The sequence below is a fragment of the Girardinichthys multiradiatus genome, chromosome 22, assembly GCF_021462225.1.
Source record: "Girardinichthys multiradiatus isolate DD_20200921_A chromosome 22, DD_fGirMul_XY1, whole genome shotgun sequence".
Classification (NCBI taxonomy): Eukaryota; Metazoa; Chordata; class Actinopteri; order Cyprinodontiformes; family Goodeidae; genus Girardinichthys; species Girardinichthys multiradiatus.
In genome coordinates this window covers 12,087,482-12,109,773 of record NC_061814.1, presented here as the reverse complement: position 1 = coordinate 12,109,773, position 22,292 = coordinate 12,087,482, and the positions used below count along the sequence as shown (strand labels likewise).

Sequence of the window (22,292 nt, the reverse complement as noted above, 5' to 3'; positions counted from 1 at the left end):
ACTCTTTGTAATGTATTTTACATGTAGTAGATCAAGTCATAATTATTAATCACTGTCATCTCCTAAAATCAGTTAAAAGAATTTGTTAAATTTAAACATTCCAATAAATGTGCGAGGAATAAAGAGTTATGGAAGAGACAAAAACCAACTTCAAACTTCCAAACATAACTGAGATCTGAGAGTGAAATGCAATAAGTCTTTGCCAGCATTATCTAAACATGATATACCAGACATTATGATTTCTAGTTTCACACTTCAAACCAGCTAAAGGGGGACTGTCTAAAACAGTAGTAGTGATTATTAACAAGCATAATTTTCCAAAATGCCAACTCTAACTGAAAACATTGAATTAAACACTGAATTTAAGAGTTACATACAATCTGACATCTGACAGGGAAAATAAACAGAATACAGGCTTTTATTGAGAGATACATCACAACAAGCAGAGGTAGAACTAATCACATCAAGCTTAAAGTTGTAAACATACAGCAGTTAAACACTGATGTTTTGTGGATTAAAAAAAGTTCCGATTATTCAAAAAAGCTTCTAGAATAATAAGAATATACAAAAATAATAAATAGCAGTAATAAATAATTTTTATGTTTGCCATATGTGTCTGATTAGGAGAAAGCTTCCATAACACAAAGTGATTACATGGTTTTTCTGAGCCACTGAGGTTCATAGTGGTGTAAGTGTATTTCCCCTCCAGCATTCAGTTTGAAGACCTCTCCCCACTGATGTCCATCGTCACTGAGGACCGTCTGGAGCATGTTTTTAGGTGATATGAGTGTGCCACCATTTTGCCACATGAGCTGCAGAAGTACGGCTTTTCGCCCGTGTGTTTCCTCATGTGCACCCTGAGGTTTGAAGTTTGGGTGAAGAACTTCCCGCAGAAGGGGCACCTGTGTGGCTTTTCACCTGTGTGAACCCTCAAATGCAAAGTCAGGCTATCTTTCCGGGCAAACTCCTTGTTACATTCGAAACATTTGAAAGCCTTTTGCCCCGTGTGGGACTCATCCACATGCCTGATCAGGTCACAGTCCCTGATGAAGGCCAAACCACAAAGACGACAGGACTTGCTGTCCAGGGCGTGTTCCTGCTGCATAAGAGAAACATGGCTGCGACTCGGACCACAATGCAAAGAGCTTGTGCCAAAATTTCCAATCCATTCTGCCTCATCACCATTGTTAAGAGTCACGGTTATGGAGCTGACACTTGGTAACAGCCGGGGGTCATTCTGAGAGGTTGTCTCTGGTTCATAAGGAAAAACTTTTACATCCTCTGAGGAATCAGTGTCCAGGTCTGGGATAATGCAGACATCCAGCTGCTCCTCTTTAACATGCTGATGGTCCCCATTTTCCTTTTGTTCCTCAACTGGAGGCTGACTCTCCGACACTGACTCGACATCTAGGAGACAGAAACATGCAAAGGAGAGAATAAAAAAAAGAGTACTTCTGAACTGAATTTGAATTCACAACAGTTTAGTTAAATGGAGAATCACCCTAGATATAGGAAAGAGAACTGTGAAGCTCCACAAGTCTGGTTTATCCTACTATATCCAGGATGCCTGAAGGTGCCATGTTCATCTGCTCAAACAACTGCATGTAAGTATAAGCACCACAGAACTATCCAGCCAATGCACTGTTCAGAAAGGAGACAAGTTCTGTGTCCCAGAGATGAATGTGTTTTTGTGTGAAATGTGTGTATCAACCGCAGATCAAAAGCAAAAGACCTCGTGAAGGTGCTGACTGAAGCTGGTAAGAGAGCCCGGTACTGACATGGGCTGGAAAGCCACTCAGAGAGGACGAATCACTCCAAAACATACATAAACGTTAGGTTATAGGTTGCAAATGCACTCAGAGACAAATTCTTTAAGTTTTGGACACGTCCAGTTGTCTCGTGATCTAATATTGAATCGTTTAGCCACTATGAACTATGTTACATTTGGAGAAAAAAGGGGGACGCTTGCAGGCCAGAGAACACATCCCAACTGAAGTCTGGAGGTCATCATGTGGTGTGGGTGTTTTGCTGTAGGTTGAACTGGAGTACCTACATTATATGAGGAAAGAACATTATATGGAAATACTAATGAGGCATCTCAAGCCATTAGCCAGAAAGTTTAGGGTGCAAATTGATATTCAAAATGGACAATGACCTGATGTTTACAGCAAAATTAGCTACAAAGTGGCATAAGGACATGTCTCTTATTATTCTGGCAGTTAGAAAATAGGAATATGAATGTAATCCTAACTGACTTAAAACTGGGAAAGTTTAGTCTGATTTAATGTCAGTGACAAATAATAGTCATATGTGTTTTTATAAAGTATGCAACACAATTTAGTTATATTTTACATCACCGACTTGCTAATTTTTTGTCAAGCTTAAATTGTGTGATTGCGGATGTAGCGCATATTGCCGCAAAGCGTTATTTATTTATTTTTTTTAATTCTCGGTTACTTAGCAACAGCTGCTTTGACGGCGTCGTCACCTACCTTCTTTGAACAAAGATACTCGAGGCTGTAAGACGGTCAGCTGCTCGATCTGCTGTCTCAGCTGGATGATTTCTCTCTTGGAGCGGACCACCTCCTCCTGGTAGTCCGCTATTGTCCTCTCAACCAGCCCGAAGATCTCCTCCGCAGCCGCCGCCAGCCGCTCGCTGACCAGCAGCCTGAGCTGCTGCATCCCCGACATGACGGGAACCACCCGGAGGAGCCAGGAAACAAAAGGGACGCCGCAGTAAAAAAAAAAAAAAAAATTAGCCCCTTAGAACATGAAAGCTGTTCATCGTCAAAACGAACCAAAGTAATTTAATTAATCTTTTGTTTTTTTGGTACAGGGTTGTAAAAAAAAAACAACAAAAAAAAAAATTGAAAATATGTAGCGCCCCTTGTTGCCGTGGAGGACTATTCGGTGCTGTTTGGGTTTCAAGCATTCAGATGTTTTAAATAGCCCACAAATAAATAGAAAAAGTTGTCCTGGTTTTTTCTTGTGTTTGTGAGCTGTTCCGTTTGCCTCCGTTTGTGGCTTGCCAGTTAAGATATTTCTCTTTGCATATAGGTGAAATGCTCCCTGTTTAAGATGCTTATCCAGTGTCACTGGGATGCAAATAATCAGGGCTTGGTGTAGGCCACTCAGCAGCAGTGAGGGATTTGTAATCTCTCATAACAGGATGTGGGCAAAATAGGGAGACTTTTGTTAAGTATTTAAATTTCTATAACAGAGTAAAGTGGCTCTCAAAAGTACACATAGCTGTTAAAATGCCACGTTTGTTGAAAAAGGTCATAATCAAATTTTTCAAAACTTTTTCCAAAGAATGAAAAATAAAGCAGGCTTAAAAATGCGACTGCATAAATGTGCACACCTTTAAGGTAATACTTTGTTGAAGCATCTTTGGATTAAATATCAGCATTCAGTCTCATTTGGGAGGAACCTATCAGCATCTCACATGTTGTGGCAAAGTTCTCTCTATCAGAGGACGTCTCTAGTCCACTGGCGTTTACAGGCGACCTCACATAGGTCTTAAAAAAATTTATTCCGGGTTCTGGCTTGGTTACTGCCAAATTCAAATTTTCTCACAAAGCCAATTCTGCTGTTGATTTCATTGTATGATTGGACTCACGATGATGCTAAAAAATAAAATCCCTCTTACTTCAGTTGTGTAGCAGACACCTGACAGTTTTGGGTCAAAACTTACCAGCATTTACTTACCAGCTCTTTGAGGAAACCTTCAGAATATGAGCTATAACAACATTTAATTTCCCTTTGGGATTGATAAAGTATTTTTGAATTGAATTGAAACTCTTTATATTTAAAAAAAAAAAACAGTTTAATCTGAAAAAACGTAATCCCAGATCATAATGCTGCCACCATGTTTCACAGTGGCTACAGTGCTGTTTTGGTAATGCTGTGTTGTTTTTATGTCAAACATATCTTTTGGAAATGTTTCCCAAAATTCAAATTTGGTTTTATCAGAACAAAACACATTCACCCACCAGGTTTTTGAAGATTAAGAAAAGGCTTCTGTTTTACAGCCTGACTCCTTAGATCAGGCATATGGAGAAACAGTAAGAAGAGTGAATCAGCGGGTACGTTTAGGATGAGAAGTTTATTTGTATGCAAAGTCAAGGTTTTTACAAAAGCAGGAGGACAAAATAAGAGCTGAAAATAACTTCTAAAGATGCCATCATTTAAAACAGCATTGAGCAGGCTCATTGCTAACATACATGATCCTGCAGGTTACACAGAAATAAATTAGAAAATGACCTGTACAACCACACAGTACATTAGAAAGAGATCCACCTACTTATACTAGGAGGACACTTTATAAATAAATGGGAGGAAGCATTTCACACAATGGCCATTTAGTTTTTAGCACTTTTAGAAAGTCGATCCACTCAAAAAAAAAATATATATATATATATATAGATTGAATTAGTTCCAACACGGGATTTCTTCATCCTAATCCTTTAGTTTATCAGAGTGTGCACTGGAATTGGACATTATCAATCATTCTCATCTATAAAGATTCCAACTAAAAACAGAAAACATTGCATTGTGAGCGAAAATGAACAGCATGCTTTAATAAACCAGAAACTGGGAAAAACACCAGTTATAAGTTCAGTCTATAACGCTCACTAGCCACCACGCGCAACATTATTATGCCCTGTAACTCATTATAATGTAAAAAAAAACAATCCCCTGAGGTCACGCCCACCAGTATCTACATCTAAAGTCCAAAAATAGGGTAACACACAGATTAATTTAAAACTTTCAAAATAAGATGTGGATTTTATTACTGAACAGAGGAACTGAGCTAGAAAAAAATCTGGTGGCAATGGGAACCAAGTCGTGTTAATCCAGTTACAATCAGAAGATAGACATTCAATTCTTCGGTTTTTAATTTTAAAGGGGTTTGTAGAGCAAACAATGGAACAGTTTGGAGCTACAAAAGATAATTTCCCAGAGTTTACTTTCCAAATTCACGGGATAATAAGGAGATCTAGGAGAAGAACTTATTTCGTTCAACACACTCCATGGAGACAGAAACTTTTCAAGCACATGTACCAAACTGGGAGTGTTGAAGATGAGCGCCAACATTGTTTAAAGTGCAACAGAAAAAAGACAAAATATTTAATGTTAGGGCTATTATATGTATGAACCAAGTTCTGCAGAAAAATCAAATGGTACAACCTAGGCATGGGCTGGATACTGCTATCAAGGTAGACCAAGGTTTTAAAACCAGCAAATGTTTTCCTCAATACCGCTCATAACAGTTTGATTCCCTTTTAACGAGATGCTCGAGAATGTGCTAGAGTAGCAACAGTTTGCTTTGACTGTAAAGAGCTTATAAGTAATATTTTGCTGCCCCTCCCCCACCTGCTGCTGTGCACAGTGGGTCAACCGGTTGAAAGAAGGCTCTTGCATGTTTTTCTCGCTAAGAAGACAGACAAATTCTGCTGTACAGAAATACTTTTGGACAATGTTGGTGCAGAAAATGAATTTGTTAGGACAGATGACTCAACCCAAACAGATCGTCCAACCAACTTGTTTTAAATCACAGCAATCAGATCACTTCATACATTTGTTTTTTAGTTTTTGTGTAAATACTGTGAAACTGGAGTATTTTTACTCACAATGATGGTGTGAGAATCTGATACCGACCCATGCCTAGTACACAGCGGTTCAAAGAAACCTGACAGAGTTTAATTGTACTTTGACTAGCTGAAACTCCCAGCCGAGACAGCTTGACATAAACAGAGCTGCTTCCCCAGTTGTTTATCTCCCTCCCAGCATGATTCCTACAGCTGTCAACTCTGCAAACTGCATCATAGCAGAGGACCCACAAACATGAGACTGAATTTAACACACATCTACCACCGACACCTACTGTCGAGTCACTCTTTATCATCACATAGACCATATCAACATGTTGAGGCAGTAGTAATGCAAACAGACATTATTCATAAACAAAAAAAATATTTCCAAATACTCCATCAATGCACAATTACACGTCATGTGTACTGATTTGACCTGATGCAACACTGATGCCGCCTCGTAAGTTTTCAAACGGACCTCTCGGCAAAATCGCATACCACACAGCTCACGCTTCCTGTTTGTTTCCAAAATAAACTAGTGCCTGCCAGCAAAGAACAAGGAATGAACCCAGGGTGTTTTTTAATCATTGCTGCGGTGAATTTGGAGTAATTCATGCATCGGTGCATAACAGATGCACTGACTTCACTGCCTGGAAATTCATCCAAGTCTCTGTGAACCCATGTATGCACTGTTATGCACCGATGCATGAATTACTCCAAATTCACAGCAGCAATGATTAAAAAACTTTTGAACTTTTTATGATCAACACAGAGAAATCCAAATGGTGTCCAAGGGCAGATTTGTGCCGTAAAATGTTACTATGACAAAAAACATAGTTCCGTTCTGTTCAAAACAGCATTGGTTAATGCTAGCAATCAGTGCCAATTTCTCATCTTGACTTCATCTTTTAGGGGTTATCCACAGTAAAAATTGGGCTTTATGACATACACAACTTGCATAACTTAATGAAATTAGAGCCAGATAATGAAAAAATGTTTTCTCATGCTAGTCATCCAGACCTGATTTCAGTATTTAGAAAATAATAAATAAATGTATCAAGAGCCACAAGCTCAGACTTGTGCTGCATTCTTTTTTGCATTTGGAAGTCAGATTTTCCAGGTTGCCCGTTAGAAATACAAGAACTCCCCCTGAAGTCAGAAATCCCACTAGCAAAGTTGGAGGTACTCAACAGCCTCAAGTTCATTGACTAACATTGTTGCTGTGTATATACTGTAAATCATAGCGGAAACTGTTGGAATAAATGGTTTTTGTATTCCCTTAAAACAGTCACACACACAGCACTCTGCAATACCTGCTTGAGAACACAATGATTTAGTGTTAGAACTAATTAAATGTAGATAAATATATATTTTTGTTTATATTGCTAATAATAGTTATTACCTCAACAAATAGCAAATCCATCTAGGTGGTGATGTTATTTCCAGATCTGAGCTCCCAATTCGGACACAAATTTTAGATACAGCAATAATGCAAAATATTTTAAAGTGCGAGTCACTAAACCTTGTTAGTAACTCGGTTACATGATGGTTGACAGGATTTTTGACATTTCTCATCATTAGATTTCAAGCTTTCACAGCCTGGAGCCCAGAGCTTATTCCTTCTCTTTGAATTTTAGTATATTTTATCTAATGAAACTTTAGCAGGAAATTACAACACTGCAAATTTTTATACAGGAAGAAGAGTAATAGTAGCACCAACAGAAAGTAATAGTTTTACTACAACAATTAGTGCAGATTTGTCATAACTGAGAAAAAGGATCTCCTGCACATAGTGGAATAACCGTAGTGATAGACCTGTGCATTGCAGGGCAAAGGTCACGTTATCAGAAAGTCTTCTGAAGAAGCTGCTGATGGTGTTAAAGCTCTGCCTCACCATGAGCTGGTGTGGAATGATTTAGGAAACAGAAATAAAAAATGTTTTTTAAATGTAAAACACACAAGTCCATGAACTGTGTGACATCACCAGCCACAAAAAACTGACCTATTAAATGTTTTAAATTAATTATGTACATCACTACATCTTCTATACAACTATGGAAACATGCACATCATACATTCAACGTACCGCCAAGGATGTGATCCTGCTTCCAAGCTGGCTACCAGGTTTGAAGGGTTTCTTTTAAATAAAATGAGAATACAGTTTGTACAAAGTGTTAGCATATTGTCATGAATACAAGTGCCATCCTGAGCCCCAGCTAACCTAATTACAGAAAATAAATCACTTCAGCATTATTTTCAGCTTTCTATCTGCAGGAGTCACTAAAATTGTAGGACGCTGCCTGCAAATGCAGCACACAATATAGGACATCCCAATATAATCCTTATTTTTGGGTATTTAGGTCGGTGAAGCTGCAGCATGTCATCGTGTAAACTGGGATGAATCTTATGGAGAGCAGAGGAGCTGAAAGTGAATCAGCAGAAAGTAAGAAGTAGGTTATACAGTTTTAGTTCTGCAATAATAAACTTTAAATTTGAACTGATTGATGTCTCCAGCCTTGGAAAATCCAATTCACAGAAAACGCACAGAAAAAGCTGCAATATTTTGATTAACGTCAAGTTTTCTCTCATGTGCAGCACTCTTACTACATTTGCATGACTTTTATTCAATATGAGCAGATTTATTTGTTTGAAGAAAGATTTCTATGTGCACAAAGCATCCCTTGAAAGTCAAGATCATAAATCAATTAACAAAAAAGTAATATTCCAATCTTAAATAATTTTTTTCTTTCCAGCTCAAGATATTTTCCCTCCTGAGTAATCTATTCTAGAGGTTTGGCTTCAAATTATTATCACAAATAATTTAGATTCTATAAAAGAGCTCAGAGATTTGTGATTGGATAAAAAGTGGAAACAACTAAAAATAAACAAAAAAAATATTAGCAGAACCGTTCAGCTACGAAATGTCGCCACATGTTCTGATGACCAAAAAAAATTAAATTAAATAAAAAGAAAAAGCAGGAAAAAACGCAATTGTTCATCTGTGGAGAGATTTTTTCCCCATGTGGAATGTTGCTGCAGCGCTGCATGACAGCTTACCAGTGATGATGTGACACACGAATGTGTGTGTGCAGTCATTTGTGAGTAAGTCTTTGCTTTACACACACAAAAAACTCCTGCGAGTGGGAAGAGCAGTGAGATTTAACCGAGCTTGGTGATCTGTAGATCCCCTTGTATCCGGACCGTGTCGATGGAGGACAAAGATTTTACTTTGTGATAAAAGTCAAAGAGCTGGTGTCCGTCCACAAATATCCGGAACCGCTGGTGCTCGCAGTGGATCTCGATCTGCAGGAAGGAAAGGAGAAAAAGGGTGCAGATAAAGTAAGGGAAAGAGGAGCAGAAGAATGAATATCTCAAATGAAAAAATTATGCAACTTTTAATTTAGCAAATTACATTTTAGGCTAAAAGAAAAACTCATTATTAAAAAAGATTTTCTGCGAAGTTTAGTCAAACATCTGACTCGAAAGGCACATAGAATGCCTTGCAAAAGTTTTCACTTCCCTTAAACCCTCCCTATTTGTCACCTAACAACCATAAACTTCAATGTTTTTAATTACAATGCTAGGTGATAGACCAACACCAAGTAGTGCATATGTGTGAAGTAGAAGGAAAATTATGCATGGTTTTTAAACTTTTTCAAATTAAGTCAGAAAAGTGTGACATGCATTTGTATTCAGCCCTATTTACTCTGGTAGCCTTTAAACAAAATCCAGTGGGTTAAAGAAAAAAAACATCAGTGTGAGTGAACAAACAGAAAATGACTTGAGGGGCACAGGTGCACCTTCCAGCAAGACCACGACAATAACCATAGATTGTAGTCAAGATAGACCATAGATTGTAGATCCAAATTCATTTAGGAATGTGTGGCTAAACTTAAACTGAAAGATTAACAAACTCATTGTTTGAAAAGTTTTTTAAATAATCCTTGTATCTAGCTCTTTATCCTTAGTCAGGTATTCAATGTAATTGTTCCTTTCAGGCTACCTGGGAGTTTTTTTTGGACCCATTAATGCCTTTTTTCCCCTCCACATGTTTAATTTATTCAAAAACCTGAAGTATACCAAAGGGATATGTCAAAAAACACAGCAAGTACTAGTAAACAAACTTCCCTTGAAAATAACAGGGCTGTTTCCATAAAGAGATCAGCAGAAATGAGCCTTGTCACTGTAAAACCACGGCACATCGTGTCTGTCCACATGCCTCCAGTTTGTTTCAAACAGCCAGCTTCGCAACTGTAATCTCCAGGCTCCAGCTTCTGACTGTGCTCTGACCACAAGCAATGACGGCTAATCAGAGAGATGGCAACAAGTAGCTGCATGCAGAACATTTTCCTTAAAGTATTTTGTAAACAGAAGGCCTAAGAAATATTAATGCAGCGGTTCAGGAGAAGGTTAAACGGTTTAAATAAAAAGGCAGACGAACAGCTCATCCTATTTTGAGCCGATTGTGATGGAACATTCATAAATTATTAGAGCGTAACATGATGGGAATAAGCTAACAGGCCTTGATGTCTAATGGTTAGTGATGAGTCACAGCTGTTCAACCTAAACCTCCTCCCTCCCAGCAGACTTCCTCCTGTATGTGAGCAGCTGATGCTATTTTGTAAACACACCACTGCACACATGCAGGCTGTGTTTAGATTAGACACACATGCAGCAAAGCATTTCTACTGTTTGATACAATTTGAATGCTGCAAGAACAGGTCATCATCTCAAACATTGAAGAGCATAGATGCACCGATCAGAGATTTTCTGGCCAATTTCCAATCACCGATTTTTTAAGGCTGTTGTGATAGAAATGACAAATTTCCATCGATATTAGCATCTTATATCAGTGTATTAACCTGATTGGTGCAGTTAGCATTGCTAACATCAGGAGACATCGGGCTTAACTGTAAGAGACCCAAAACATTGCCAACATTTCTCCATCCAGCGTGTTTCCTGACAGATATAACTGGATTCTTCAAAAAGGCTCAAACAGAGCAACTTTGCTGTAAGACATTCTACTTCCTATTATCTGCAGAGATCTAACTTCATTGCTGTGGCAGCTGGAGTATAAACTCCAGATGTCTCTAAATGGAAAATGCAGCTTCTTTCTTAGAAGCTTTCAACAGTCTTAATGTTTCCTCACATTTTTAAACACCTCACTGCAATACAAAATAACTAAATAGTCTTCTTCCCTCAGTAACAACAACCACACTAAAGAGTGTTGCTAGCACAACCTGTTAGTGCTTATGTATGATCTGATCAGGGTCTGTAAAATGTAAATTGTTTGATTCCGGTTATCAGCTGATTTCTCAGTGAATCTTTTGGAACCTAAAAACAACAAAAAAAGAAAATTCTACTTATATATAAAAAACAACCTCACACAACATAATTTTGCATGATTAGGCAAATTTTCTTTAAGTCAGAGACTATAGTGGCTCTCTTCCCCCCAGGACGTTTCAATAATAATAAATGCAATTAAAATATACTTATTTAAGCGTATGTCATTTTTTAAAATACTTTTGAGAGTCCATCACTTACCTGGCTCTGCCCCTTGACCCCACTATTTATTTCTTCAGCACAATAACCTCCTAAAGCTCCGTCCTGGATTTTGTTTTGGTGTTCGACCCCAAGATTATCAGTGGCCCCACCAATCTGTCCACTGTTGTGAAAGGCCTCTGGGAGTACCTCTCCTTATGTTGAGATGAATAGTGCAACGAGGAGCAATTACCCTAAAAGGCTGGTCTGGGATGAAAGGAAAGTAGGCGGTGGAGGCCTCCTCCTCCGTCCATTTTCCTGAGACGCGAGCGCTGTGCAGAAATTGGCGATCGCTGAAGCGAGCAGTGAGTTTCAGGGCTACGTCCAACGGCGCCTCCTCTTTTTCTGAATCCCGTCCACATGTCAGGCTAACGTCAAATCTGAGGACACAATAAACAGGTTGAGGTCGAACAAGATGCTCAACAGGGCAGCAGATGTAGGAGATAAATAGATCCAGAATTGGACAATTATGCTGGCACCTCTGCTAAAGACTTCCTAAAAGCCTTAAATTAATTTATCGTTTAATCTTTCTAGATTGTCCAGTCCTCTCTTTTCTTCAGCTCACCCCACAGGTATACTATAGGATTCAGATCTGGGGACCGATGTGGAAGACGGTTTATTTTGTGTCTGGTGAACAACATTTTCGTCATATGTTTTGGATCAATAGCCTGCTGAAAGACCCAGTGACAACCCATTTACAGTTTCAACAGAGTTTTATTTTTAAATGTTCTGTTACTTAAAGTCTGATACCATGCACTCTAAAAAAGTTATTTGAAGGAGAAATCGTCCCACAGCATCTCAGGTCCTCCACTGTATTTTGGACACGAGGTGCTTTTCCATATATCAATATTTGTTTCATGACAAACCGACCCAGAGAGTTTTTTTTTCTTCCTGGCATCAAGCACTGGATGGGATTAAACCAATTCAATAAAAGATTCAATTATTTCAAGGCTTTTTAACTCATCTTTACCAGTGGGGTGCAATAAATGTGTCCATAACTGTAGCTAATCTGGGATGAGAAATATTAATAATTCTGCTGTTGCTGTGTAAGAGCAAACCATGTGTGCACGTGTGTTAATTATGCATAATCCCTGATGCAACAGTTTCTGTTTTATCCTCCCTCCCCTGTAGCTGTGAAGCTCATACATACTCAAGCATCTCATCCTTACAGCAAACGTTTCAAGATGCAACAAGAAAAGACAATCTGTTGAAACAGCTCTTATTTTTCTCATGAACTTTGGATTCTTTGAATCCGCTGCCAGCAGCAGCAGCCTCTGAACAAGATGAGGTCATGGGGAGTTTGTTTCCCCCAGATTCAGCACAAGTCTCCATGAAGGGTAAGGACACACCCAAACAAATGTGCTTCAATGGGGCTTCTTATTCCTCGCATTTTCCCCTCCATTTTTTTCTCCCTGCTGGTTAGGGAACGCCCTGTCTCTGCATATTTAAAGCGCCACTGCCCAGGCCTCATGAAGTGGCTTTGCAAGTTTGACCAAGTAAAAACAAAAGGATCTTATCTAAAAACCAATCAGTGCGCACAGACTTATAATGGAACACTATAAATATGCAGAGGTGAGGCTAAGCTGCGGGCACTGCTTTGTGAGGCCTTATCTCACCTGTGTGGCTCCAGGTCGACGATGCCCATCACTATGATCTTCTTCCCTGGCCGCATTCCGCCGCGGATGCGCCCGCTGAAAGGCACCGTCTGCGCACAAAAACAAAGAAATACATAAATCATACACTGACATGGTGATGCAGTGCTCAAAGCCAGGCAGCATCAAACAATGATGCTGGCGGATTGTTCTTACCAGCAGACGGGATAAATCCTCCTTGTCGGGTGAGATCAGACCGGGGTTCCCCAGCGAGTCGTTTAGCGTGTGATCCTCTTCCATGTTCATGTTCTTGAAGAGATACCAGAACACAGATCAGGAGCAGGGCTGAGGTCAGCGACCCACCGTGAGGCTGCAGGCCAACAATCAATCATTTATATTGTTGTGGCCTCGCATGCGGTGCGCAACAATGACAATCTGACAGGTTTATCGGAGCCGCTGTAGGTTAGAGAGCCTATAATATGCAACAGCGTCATGTTCGAGCACCGCGCGTTATAAAAGCACACATCCAGAGCTCCAGCTGAGCAGCCAGGCTGAATGCATGCCACCACAGCCAGTTTGGATCTCCTCGTTTCCTCCACGGCCCACAGATGAATGAGGGTTGGATGAAAGAGGAGTCCCTTTGCGCTCTCATCGCACAGCGGGCCACGTTTACAGCATCCACACGTCCAGATAACGGTGCGCAATAACAACCAACACCCACTCAATACACAAATAAACGCAATCCCATCTACCCATGGTGTGGATCACTGATGTGGCTTTTAAAATACTCACTATCCCGTCCTTTTCTGCTGCCTGCACCGCCATCTTGAGCCGAAGAACACAGGATACCAGCCTGCCGCGGCGTGGGAGCGTTGCGTGTCAGCGTCGTGGAACTTGCCTCGGGAGGATTTCCCAGGTCCTGCGTCCCCGACGTCTGCTCACACTGGCCTCACGCAGGCAGAGAAAAAGAGCACAGTCGCCTAACAGGACATCTCACCCGCTTTACCGCCTCTGAAATGGGTGGATATATGTGCTGACGTATGCCTTATAATAATTAGAGTCCAAAAGCTTTAATCCCCGTCTGTTGGAGAGGGTTAATCATCGGACAGTTCTTCCTCAAGCTTTCAGCCAATTAGGCGACGCGCTCTTTGGGCTGTTTTCGGTTTTGTCAGCAGGCTGGGACCACAGTCCTGGAGATGGTTTCAGTTTATGCTCTGTCTGGATGTGGCACCGAGTGGGTAGATTAATTTATTCTAAAAGTCCAAACACTATGTCCAAACATAACGCATAGTAGCAGCAATGTGCGCAAAATATGATCAAAATGCGCATATTTGTACGCACATGAAAAATCTACCAAAAAAAGGAAAATTCGTGGATGTTTTCGCCCTCTCTGCCTTGACCAATAAAACCAGTTGTAGCTTCTCCCTGATTGGCTTGGTTTAGTTGGGCCACTCTGCCCCGCTGTGGACATTTAGAGACATTACAACACTTCAGTTAATTCCTCAGTGAGGCACCTCTACTAGTAAATAATGCACCAATGGATGAATTCAAAAATTAAGTTAAACTTTATTATTCCCAAGGGGCTATTTGTTTTGCAGCCAGCAGAGAAACAAATACATAGAAAAACAAACAGCTCTAACATCACAACATTCAGGATAGGAATATATTGTTTCTACAGTTTCTGTTTGCCAAATCTGGTCACATGATAAGGCTAATCCTACAGGGACAACTAAACATTTGTGCCTTTTTGTATTATACTTCAGTGCTATGTATCTGAGACCAGATGGCCGCAACCAGTGGTACCGTTGAAGACGATGACTTGGGTCGGCAAGGATAGTATGGCCTTTTTAGTGATTCTGGCTCTACAGAGATGGGGGAGCGCTACAAGATTGATCCACATGATGTTGCTGCACATCTTTAGCATGGATTGGATTCATGTTAGTCTCAGAGGTCATATGGTTGTCAATAATTTTACTAATTCCTTTCAATTTATTACAACAAGTTCATTTATTTTAGTACCTCAATTCACCAAGTGAAACAAATTACATAGTAAATTGATTACACAGACTGTTTTCAAGCCTTTATTTCTGTTGATTATGATGATTTTCAGCTAATGAAAACATCAAACCAATAAAAAAACATTTTTAATACAGAAATGTGGGCTTAATGCAAAGTATGTTTAACACCTAAGAATAATGTTAGATCCAACTGTGCAAGAATGTTTTCAAATATATTTTATTCATAACTTTAAAGTTTTTTCTTATTTAATGTAAAAATAATGCTCAAAAGCTTTGAATTTTCCCCTCATTACTGAAAAATGTGTCTGCAGTTATTTTGATACCGAATCTGAATGAAGCGTTACAATTAAAACATAACATAAAAAGGAACAATAAGTCAGTCAGTCAGTCATTTTCTACCGCTTATTCCATAGTGGGTCGCGGGGGAGCTGGTGCCTATCTCCAGCAGTCGTATTTATGCAAAAACAGTGTCAAAGACTCTAGTACAAATAGAAATGTTGACGTATTATACCAACAATCTTTACTCAAAAGTTCTCAAGGATTGTGACCAGAAAGGTAACCAGCAGCAAGATCAAGAAGCTATTTGTACTTTATTGTCTGATCGGTTGCAAGTTTGAGCACAAAATGCATTTGTTTCCTGAACATCTAGATGAGTTAACGCAGTGATCAACAGCATGCCAAATTGTATTGTGTGAAAGATTATTCACACAATAGCTGGAAAACATTCAGGACAGCTGGAAATCTCTTTTCAGAGGAATTTGAAAAAACCCAGAGTTACTATAGGCCTCAGCTAGCATCATAAATTCTAAATTTTATGATAGAAAATGACTGAATAAGTTCGGTTTTTTTTGTCCTTATGGCAGAAAAAATTTTTTTTTTGTAATGGTCAATAACAAGTACACACATAGGAAGAAGTAGTTCACATTAAGTGAAAGTATTGTGTGACCAGAGGAGTCATATGCATCTGGAGAGAAACAAACTATAGAAATGTGAGTGTGGCAGCCTTCTAACCTGATAACACTGAGCAATGAGGCAGAGGACACACAGCATCATAGCGATACAGATGAGCAGGTTTCTTAGGAGGATGATGATGTGGAGTATCCACCGGAAGACACACCTGATCAGTTTGATGAGGAGGCCACCGGTGCTGAAGCTGCTCCCACTCCTGCTGAAACATTCAAATCTAAAATTGGCAACATCTGTTTCCCAGTACCTCCTGAAGTACACTGCAGCTGCTGCAAATGTCATCCAAATCAACCAACGCCAAACAAATGTTTGCTGTGATGAGCGTAAATGACATCAACACACATTTTCATCTGTTTATTATAAAAATGTAATTACTATGACAAATCTTGAATAACATCTCAAATGACATGGATGAGGAATACCTGGATGACTACATTGGTGTCCTTCTCTTTGCTGGAAAGAAAAAACAAAAGATGTGATGCTGGTGTGTCATCAGAAAGGTGTGTCATCAAGAAGCCCATGATCTTCTTAGACTATAATTTAAACAAAGGAGTGAACAACCTTGAAAAGCTGACAGCCACATACACTTGCCAGCAAATGACCATAAGATTGCTTAAGATACAACAACACGTTAGAAGATGGGACATTGTGTAAAACCTAAATAAAACCAGACCTCAGTTGTCCTCAGTCTTCAAACACTTATTGAGTATTGTTAAAAGGAAAGGTGATGTGACACAGTGGTGAACATGCCCTTGTTCCAGTTTTTTTGGAATGTGTTGCAAGCATCAAATTCAAACTGAGTGAATATTTACAAAAAACAATAAAGTTTATCAGTTTGAACATTAAATATCTTGTCTTTGAAGTGTATTTGATTGCACATAGATTGAACAGGATGTGAAAATCATTGCAAGTGAAGCAAAATATGATTTCATTTGCAAAACGTATCTCTGCAAAGAACAACCAGAACGCCTCACTTTTTGCCACACGTGCATCTAAACATATGCAAATACACCTGCATGTTCTTGCATGTGCAAACACAGTAGTGGTGGGTTGATGATTTGGGTTTGTATTGCCACCACAGTACATGGGCACACGACATGGAACCGGACAATGATCAAAAACATAAAAACAAGGAAAAGAAAAGGCCTAGTCAAAGTCTAGACCTTAACCTGATTTAAATGATGAGATTGGATGATGTGGGGGAGCATTTGTTAAATAGGGTACACAGTGGCACAGAATGACACGTCAAGCTGTTGTTAATCTGAATTTTGCTTCTGGTTTACACCCCATAACTGTGTATTATGTTCTCATGCATACAAACAGCATGTACATGTTTGTAATCATCAATGACGAGTACACGCATATTAAGAGATAGTTCACATTAAGTGAAAGTATTGTGTGAACAGAGGAGTCATGTGCATCCAATGATAGAAACAAAGCATAGATATGTGAGTGTGTCAACCTTCTAGCCTAATAACACTGTGTTGATTTATTTTGTGTCTGTGTGGTCGATCCCAGATGTTCTGTAACTGCTGATTCAGCACCTTTTACAGACAATTTGTGTTGAATTTTAAACACACTTCCTGTGAGAAGAACTGGGAGTGGGAATATGACCTTTGAAGAGCGATATGTTAACATGTGTATGGTGACATTAGGGAGGAGGTTGTTGATCTGTCACAGATAATGTTTATGATGTTTCTTTTTGGTCATGTAAATCTGAAAGATCCTCATGCTCATCTGAGTCATTATATTGACATGTTCAGACAATATCACAGCTCAGATGTTTAAAAAGCTGTCTTCATAATTTAAACCTTTATTAGTGAGTATAATGTTGGTAAGAACGTGACATTTCATTTTTTCTGGTAAAGGTGTGTTTTAACTATTCATCACAGATATTCTGCATGAAAACAGCAAAAAATAAAGCTGGTTTTAGACTCGGTCTCCGGTGCATGGTGATGAAACCCAGGACTCTGAGATTTCCTCTGGTATTCAGCACTCTCATTCTGTTTTACTGGTCTGACAAATGAAGTTCACTGATGCTTTTCAGCCATTTTATTCATAATTATACAAATCAAGCAAGATAATCAAGCAACTAACATGCATGCTTATGTCTTAAACATTTGTGTTAGATTAAATACCTGGTTTGCCCTGAGATGGATTGGTGACTTGTCCAGGGTGTACCCCGCCCATAGACTGTTGGAGATCTGCACCAGCTTTCCCGCGACCCACTACGGAAGAAGGGCTATAGAAGATGACTGACTAAATACCTGGTCAATTCTTTAACTGATGTATAAGCATGGGAAAATTAACATGTATTTTCAAAAATAAAGACATTTCAGTCTGAACATATTGATCATTGTGGTTAAAGTTTTCTTTGACCTCTTGCATTTAGCATTCCATTTTTTCTGGATGCTACTTTTCGTTGTTTTGGACAAAACTTTCCCTCAAATAAAGTTTACTATTATAAAAAGATGGTAGATCAAAACTTTTACAGAGACCTCTAACTCCATAGCTCGTAATCCAGGCTAAGATGGATCTAGATCAGGGTTGTCCAAAGTGCGGCCCAAGGGCCATTTGCAGTCCCTGGAATGATTTTGTGTGGCCACGCTCACCGCAATACAAGAGCGGTACAAACTTGGCTCAGGCAGTTGATGCAGATGGACACTTTGGTAGTTTTTAAATTTGAAACCTTGTTAAAATGGAAAATGTTGGGTACAAAGGTTTTTGCCTTGCAGCGAGAAGGTCCTGGGTTCGATTCCCGGCTGGGGGTCTTTCTGCATGGAGTTTGCATGTTCTCACCGGGTACTCCAGCTTCCTCCCACAGTCCAAAGACATGCCTGTTAGGTTAATTGGTAACTCTAAATTGCCCTTAGGTGTATGAGTGTGAGCGTGGTTGTATGTGTGTTGTCCTGCGATGGACTGGTGACCTGTCCAGGATGTACCCTGCCTCTCGCCCATAGACTGCTGGAGATAGGCACTAGCTTCCCCACGACCCACTATGGAATGAATAAGTGGTAGAAAATGACTGACTGACTGACTGTATGAATGAGTGTGTGCATGGTTGTTTGTGTGTTGCCTTGCGATGGACTCTCGACCTGTCCAGGGTGTACCCTGCCTCTTGCCCGTAAACTGCTGAAAATAGGCACCCACTCCCCCGTGACCCACTATGGAAGTGGGTATAGAAAATGAATGATAAGCGGTAGAAAATTACTCACTGACTGACTGTATTTTTGCTTTTATTTTAACTGTATAGAAAGTCGTAACACAAACACTTGTTTGCCAAACCATCTGCCAAATATTCTGAAAATTAAAGAAAATAATGCCTGTGATGTTTACAAAGCCTCAACCACTGATTTAAAGACCAAAGAAGTGGAACCAAATGTTCTCACTTCCAAATAGCACACTTTACCCACAGATGGCTTGAAGTTTTGCCAGTTCCTTTGTTTTTAAATAGTCCAAATGTTCATCAGCGACCAGAAGTATTCTCTCTCCGACTGGTCACACTCCATTATGGGGTTGGGTTCCATTAGTGCCAAAAATATGTATATGTGTCTATGTATATGTATATGTGCTGTGCTCATGTCTATGTATGCTGTGTATGTGAGGCGCTAATGTTAAGTGTATATGTTAGAGGTACATGTTAGATGCTTATGTTAGCCCCCCCCCCAAAAAAAAAAACAACAACAACAAAACAGATGGGGGTAATCATTATATATGGAGAGCTCTTTAATTCAAAATGAAAAGAAATACTTTTATAATTATTCATAAATACTCCGTCCAATAAATAAATGTCCCCATGAAATAAAACAAAATATATAATAGAAATAATATTTTTTTAGTTTGTCAGGTATTTACTTACTTCCAGATTTATGCATTGAAGATTTATTTGACTATTTATTTCAAGATTACTCTATTTAATAATGGTATTTTATTTTTTGATACTTTTATTTAGTAAAGCTACTTTAGGTATTTCTGGGACTTTTATTTTTTAACCCCATTGTGTCTAGCAATCTTCAATGAAAATCCATGCTCTACATTGGAGATCTTCAACATGGAGGTGACACCATATCTGTACTTTGGCAACCACACACTGGAATAAAATAAAAACAGTTGGGGAAAGTCACTATAGGCTTTATTTGCAAGAATATGTTCCTTAAAATAATGAAACATCTAACATGTACATCTAACATATACACTTAACATAAGCACCTCACATACACAGCATACATAGACATGAGCACAGCACATAAACATACAGGTCCTTCTCAAAATATTAGCATATTGTGATAAAGTTCATTATTTTCCATAATGTCATGATGAAAATTTAACATTCATATATTTTAGATTCATTGAACACTAACTGAAATATTTCAGGTCTTTTATTGTCTTAATATGGATGATTTTGGCATACAGCTCATGAAAACCCAAAATTCCTATCTCACAAAATTAGCATATCATTAAAAGGGTCTCTAAATGAGCTATGAACCTAATCATCTGAATCAACGAGTTAACTCTAAACACCTGCAAAAGATTCCTGAGGCCTTTAAAACTCCCAGCCTGGTTCATCACTCAAAACCCCAATCATGGGTAAGACTGCCGACCTGACTGCTGTCCAGAAGGCCACTATTGACACCCTCAAGCAAGAGGGTAAGACACAGAAAGAAATTTCTGAACGAATAGGCTGTTCCCAGAGTGCTGTATCAAGGCACCTCAGTGGGAAGTCTGTGGGAAGGAAAAAGTGTGGCAGAAAACGCTGCACAACGAGAAGAGGTGACCGGACCCTGAGGAAGATTGTGGAGAAGGGCCGATTCCAGACCTTGGGGGACCTGCGGAAGCAGTGGACTGAGTCTGGACTAGAAACATCCAGAGCCACCGTGCACAGGCGTGTGCAGGAAATGGGCTACAGGTGCCGCATTCCCCAGGTCAAGCCACTTTTGAACCAGAAACAGCGGCAGAAGCGCCTGACCTGGGCTACAGAGAAGCAGCACTGGACTGTTGCTCAGTGGTCCAAAGTACTTTTTTCGGATGAAAGCAAATTCTGTATGTCATTCGGAAATCAAGGTGCCAGAGTCTGGAGGAAGACTGGGGAGAAGGAAATGCCAAAATGCCAGAAGTCCAGTGTCAAGTACCCACAGTCAGTGATGGTCCGGGGTGCCGTGTCAGCTGCTGGTGTTGGTCCACTGTGTTTTATCAAGGGCAGGGTCAATGCAGCTAGCTATCAGGAGATTTTGGAGCACTTCATGCTTCCATCTGCTGAAAAGCTTTATGGAGATGAAGATTTCATTTTTCAGCACGACCTGGCACCTGCTCACAGTGCCAAAACCACTGGTAAATTGTTTACTGACCATGGTATCACTGTGCTCAATTGGCCTGCCAACTCTCCTGACCTGAACCCCATAGAGAATTTGTGGGATATTGTGAAGAGAACTTCGAGAGACTCAAGACCCAACACTCTGGATGAGCTAAAGGCCGCTATCGAAGCATCCTGGGCCTCCATAAGACCTCAGCAGTGCCACAGGCTGATTGCCTCCATGCTACGCCGCATTGAAGCAGTCATTTCTGCAAAAGGATTCCCGACCAAGTATTGAGTGCATAACTGTACATGATTATTTGAAGGTTGACGTTTTTTGTATTAAAAACACTTTTCTTTTATTGGTCGGATGAAATATGCTAATTTTGTGAGATAGGAATTTTGGGTTTTCATGAGCTGTATGCCAAAATCATCCGTATTAAAACAATAAAAGACCTGAAATATTTCAGTTAGTGTGCAATGAATCTAAAATATATGAATGTTAAATTTTCATCATGACATTATGGAAAATAATAAACTTTATCACAATATGCTAATATTTTGAGAAGGACCTGTATACATAGACACATATACATATTATTGGCACTAATGGAACCCCATACACCATGAGGGTCTAACAAAAAAAAGCTGTTTTGGTCCATCTGAGAGTTTTCTGAATCTAATTTTTTGGTTGGGCTGTTGGCATTCTACTTTCTGTGTTTTGTTTAATTTAAAGCAGTGTAGCACAGGAGAATGGTTTATGGTTTTAATTGCAAGTAATAAATAAATGAAAGTACTGAATATTTAAATTTGCGCTGGAAAGGAGACACATGTCCAATTCAGAGTACATATTTGTGCCATACAATGATTACCTAGATAGTAGTTTGCGGGTAAAAATAACAAATAATCTACCTCAATTTGTTGCAAAACAGACAGTTTTAAGCCCAGCGGACTGCTGATGGACTATCCGTCCCTCTTCATGTCGCCCCTCTGTGGCGCTCTCTGCTGCACAAACCCAGCCGCCGGTCCGGTGTTCTGCGCCCTCCTCCTCCTGCTGCCATGGCTGCAGCGGCTTCAGACAAGAATAATTCGACCCCCGGCCCCGCAAACTGCACTGAGACGCAGGACCAGCTGGTAAGATGATTTTGGTTGTTTTTATGTTTTAATTTTTTATTGCGGGGGTAAACATCGCAGCGCTCCTTCTAGAGCGGGCCTTGATGCACTGCCGCATCGGGATGGAGTTTAGCTCTGCTGGGTAAACGCAACTAGAAGCGGCTGCGTCGTGTTTTGG

The 22,292-nt window shown here is 39.7% G+C and overlaps 2 protein-coding genes and 1 long non-coding RNA gene across 5 annotated transcripts; all 3 read right to left on the bottom strand.

Moving 5' to 3' along the window:
- Positions 1-400: 400 nt before the first annotated feature.
- On the bottom strand, positions 401-2,691 carry LOC124859632 (zinc finger protein 3 homolog). Its single transcript, XM_047352522.1, has 2 exons — positions 2,493-2,691; positions 401-1,407 (listed from the first exon to the last, which is right to left on the bottom strand). The coding sequence occupies exons 1-2, from the start codon at positions 2,689-2,691 to the stop codon at positions 713-715; spliced, it is 894 nt and encodes a 297-aa protein (XP_047208478.1). The 3' UTR covers positions 401-712.
- A 3,635-nt stretch (positions 2,692-6,326) lies between these two features.
- Positions 6,327-14,143, bottom strand: LOC124859496 (galectin-related protein B-like). The gene is made up of 5 exons (XM_047352307.1): positions 13,520-14,143; positions 12,944-13,036; positions 12,752-12,840; positions 11,329-11,515; positions 6,327-8,897 (listed from the first exon to the last, which is right to left on the bottom strand). Exons 1-5 carry the CDS (start codon positions 13,550-13,552, stop codon positions 8,754-8,756), a joined length of 546 nt encoding a protein of 181 aa, XP_047208263.1. The 5' UTR covers positions 13,553-14,143; the 3' UTR covers positions 6,327-8,753.
- Positions 14,144-14,297: 154 nt separating this feature from the next.
- On the bottom strand, positions 14,298-22,054 carry LOC124859284. Of its 3 annotated transcripts, none has more exons than XR_007036059.1 (4): positions 21,914-22,054; positions 17,850-17,953; positions 16,134-16,244; positions 14,298-15,913 (listed from the first exon to the last, which is right to left on the bottom strand). It is a non-coding gene; the product is annotated as an uncharacterized LOC124859284 (long non-coding RNA). The 3 variants fall into 3 exon arrangements; XR_007036057.1 differs by having other exon boundaries at positions 14,298-15,910; XR_007036058.1 differs by having other exon boundaries at positions 14,298-15,910; positions 17,850-17,939.
- Between the last annotated feature and the right edge of the window lie 238 nt (positions 22,055-22,292).

Coding starts and splice junctions, on each gene's coding strand:
- LOC124859632 (XM_047352522.1), bottom strand. CDS start 2,691: ATGTCGGGGATGCAGCAGCTCAGGCTGCTGGTCAGCGAGCGGCTGGCG. Junction 1,408..2,492: donor AGTATCTTTGTTCAAAGAAG/GTAGGTGACGAC, acceptor TCTGTCTCCTAG/ATGTCGAGTCAGTGTCGGAG.
- LOC124859496 (XM_047352307.1), bottom strand. CDS start 13,552: ATGGCGGTGCAGGCAGCAGAAAAGGACGGGATA. Junction 13,037..13,519: donor CAGCAGAAAAGGACGGGATA/GTGAGTATTTTA, acceptor TATCTCTTCAAG/AACATGAACATGGAAGAGGA. Junction 12,841..12,943: donor AGGATTTATCCCGTCTGCTG/GTAAGAACAATC, acceptor TTTTGTGCGCAG/ACGGTGCCTTTCAGCGGGCG.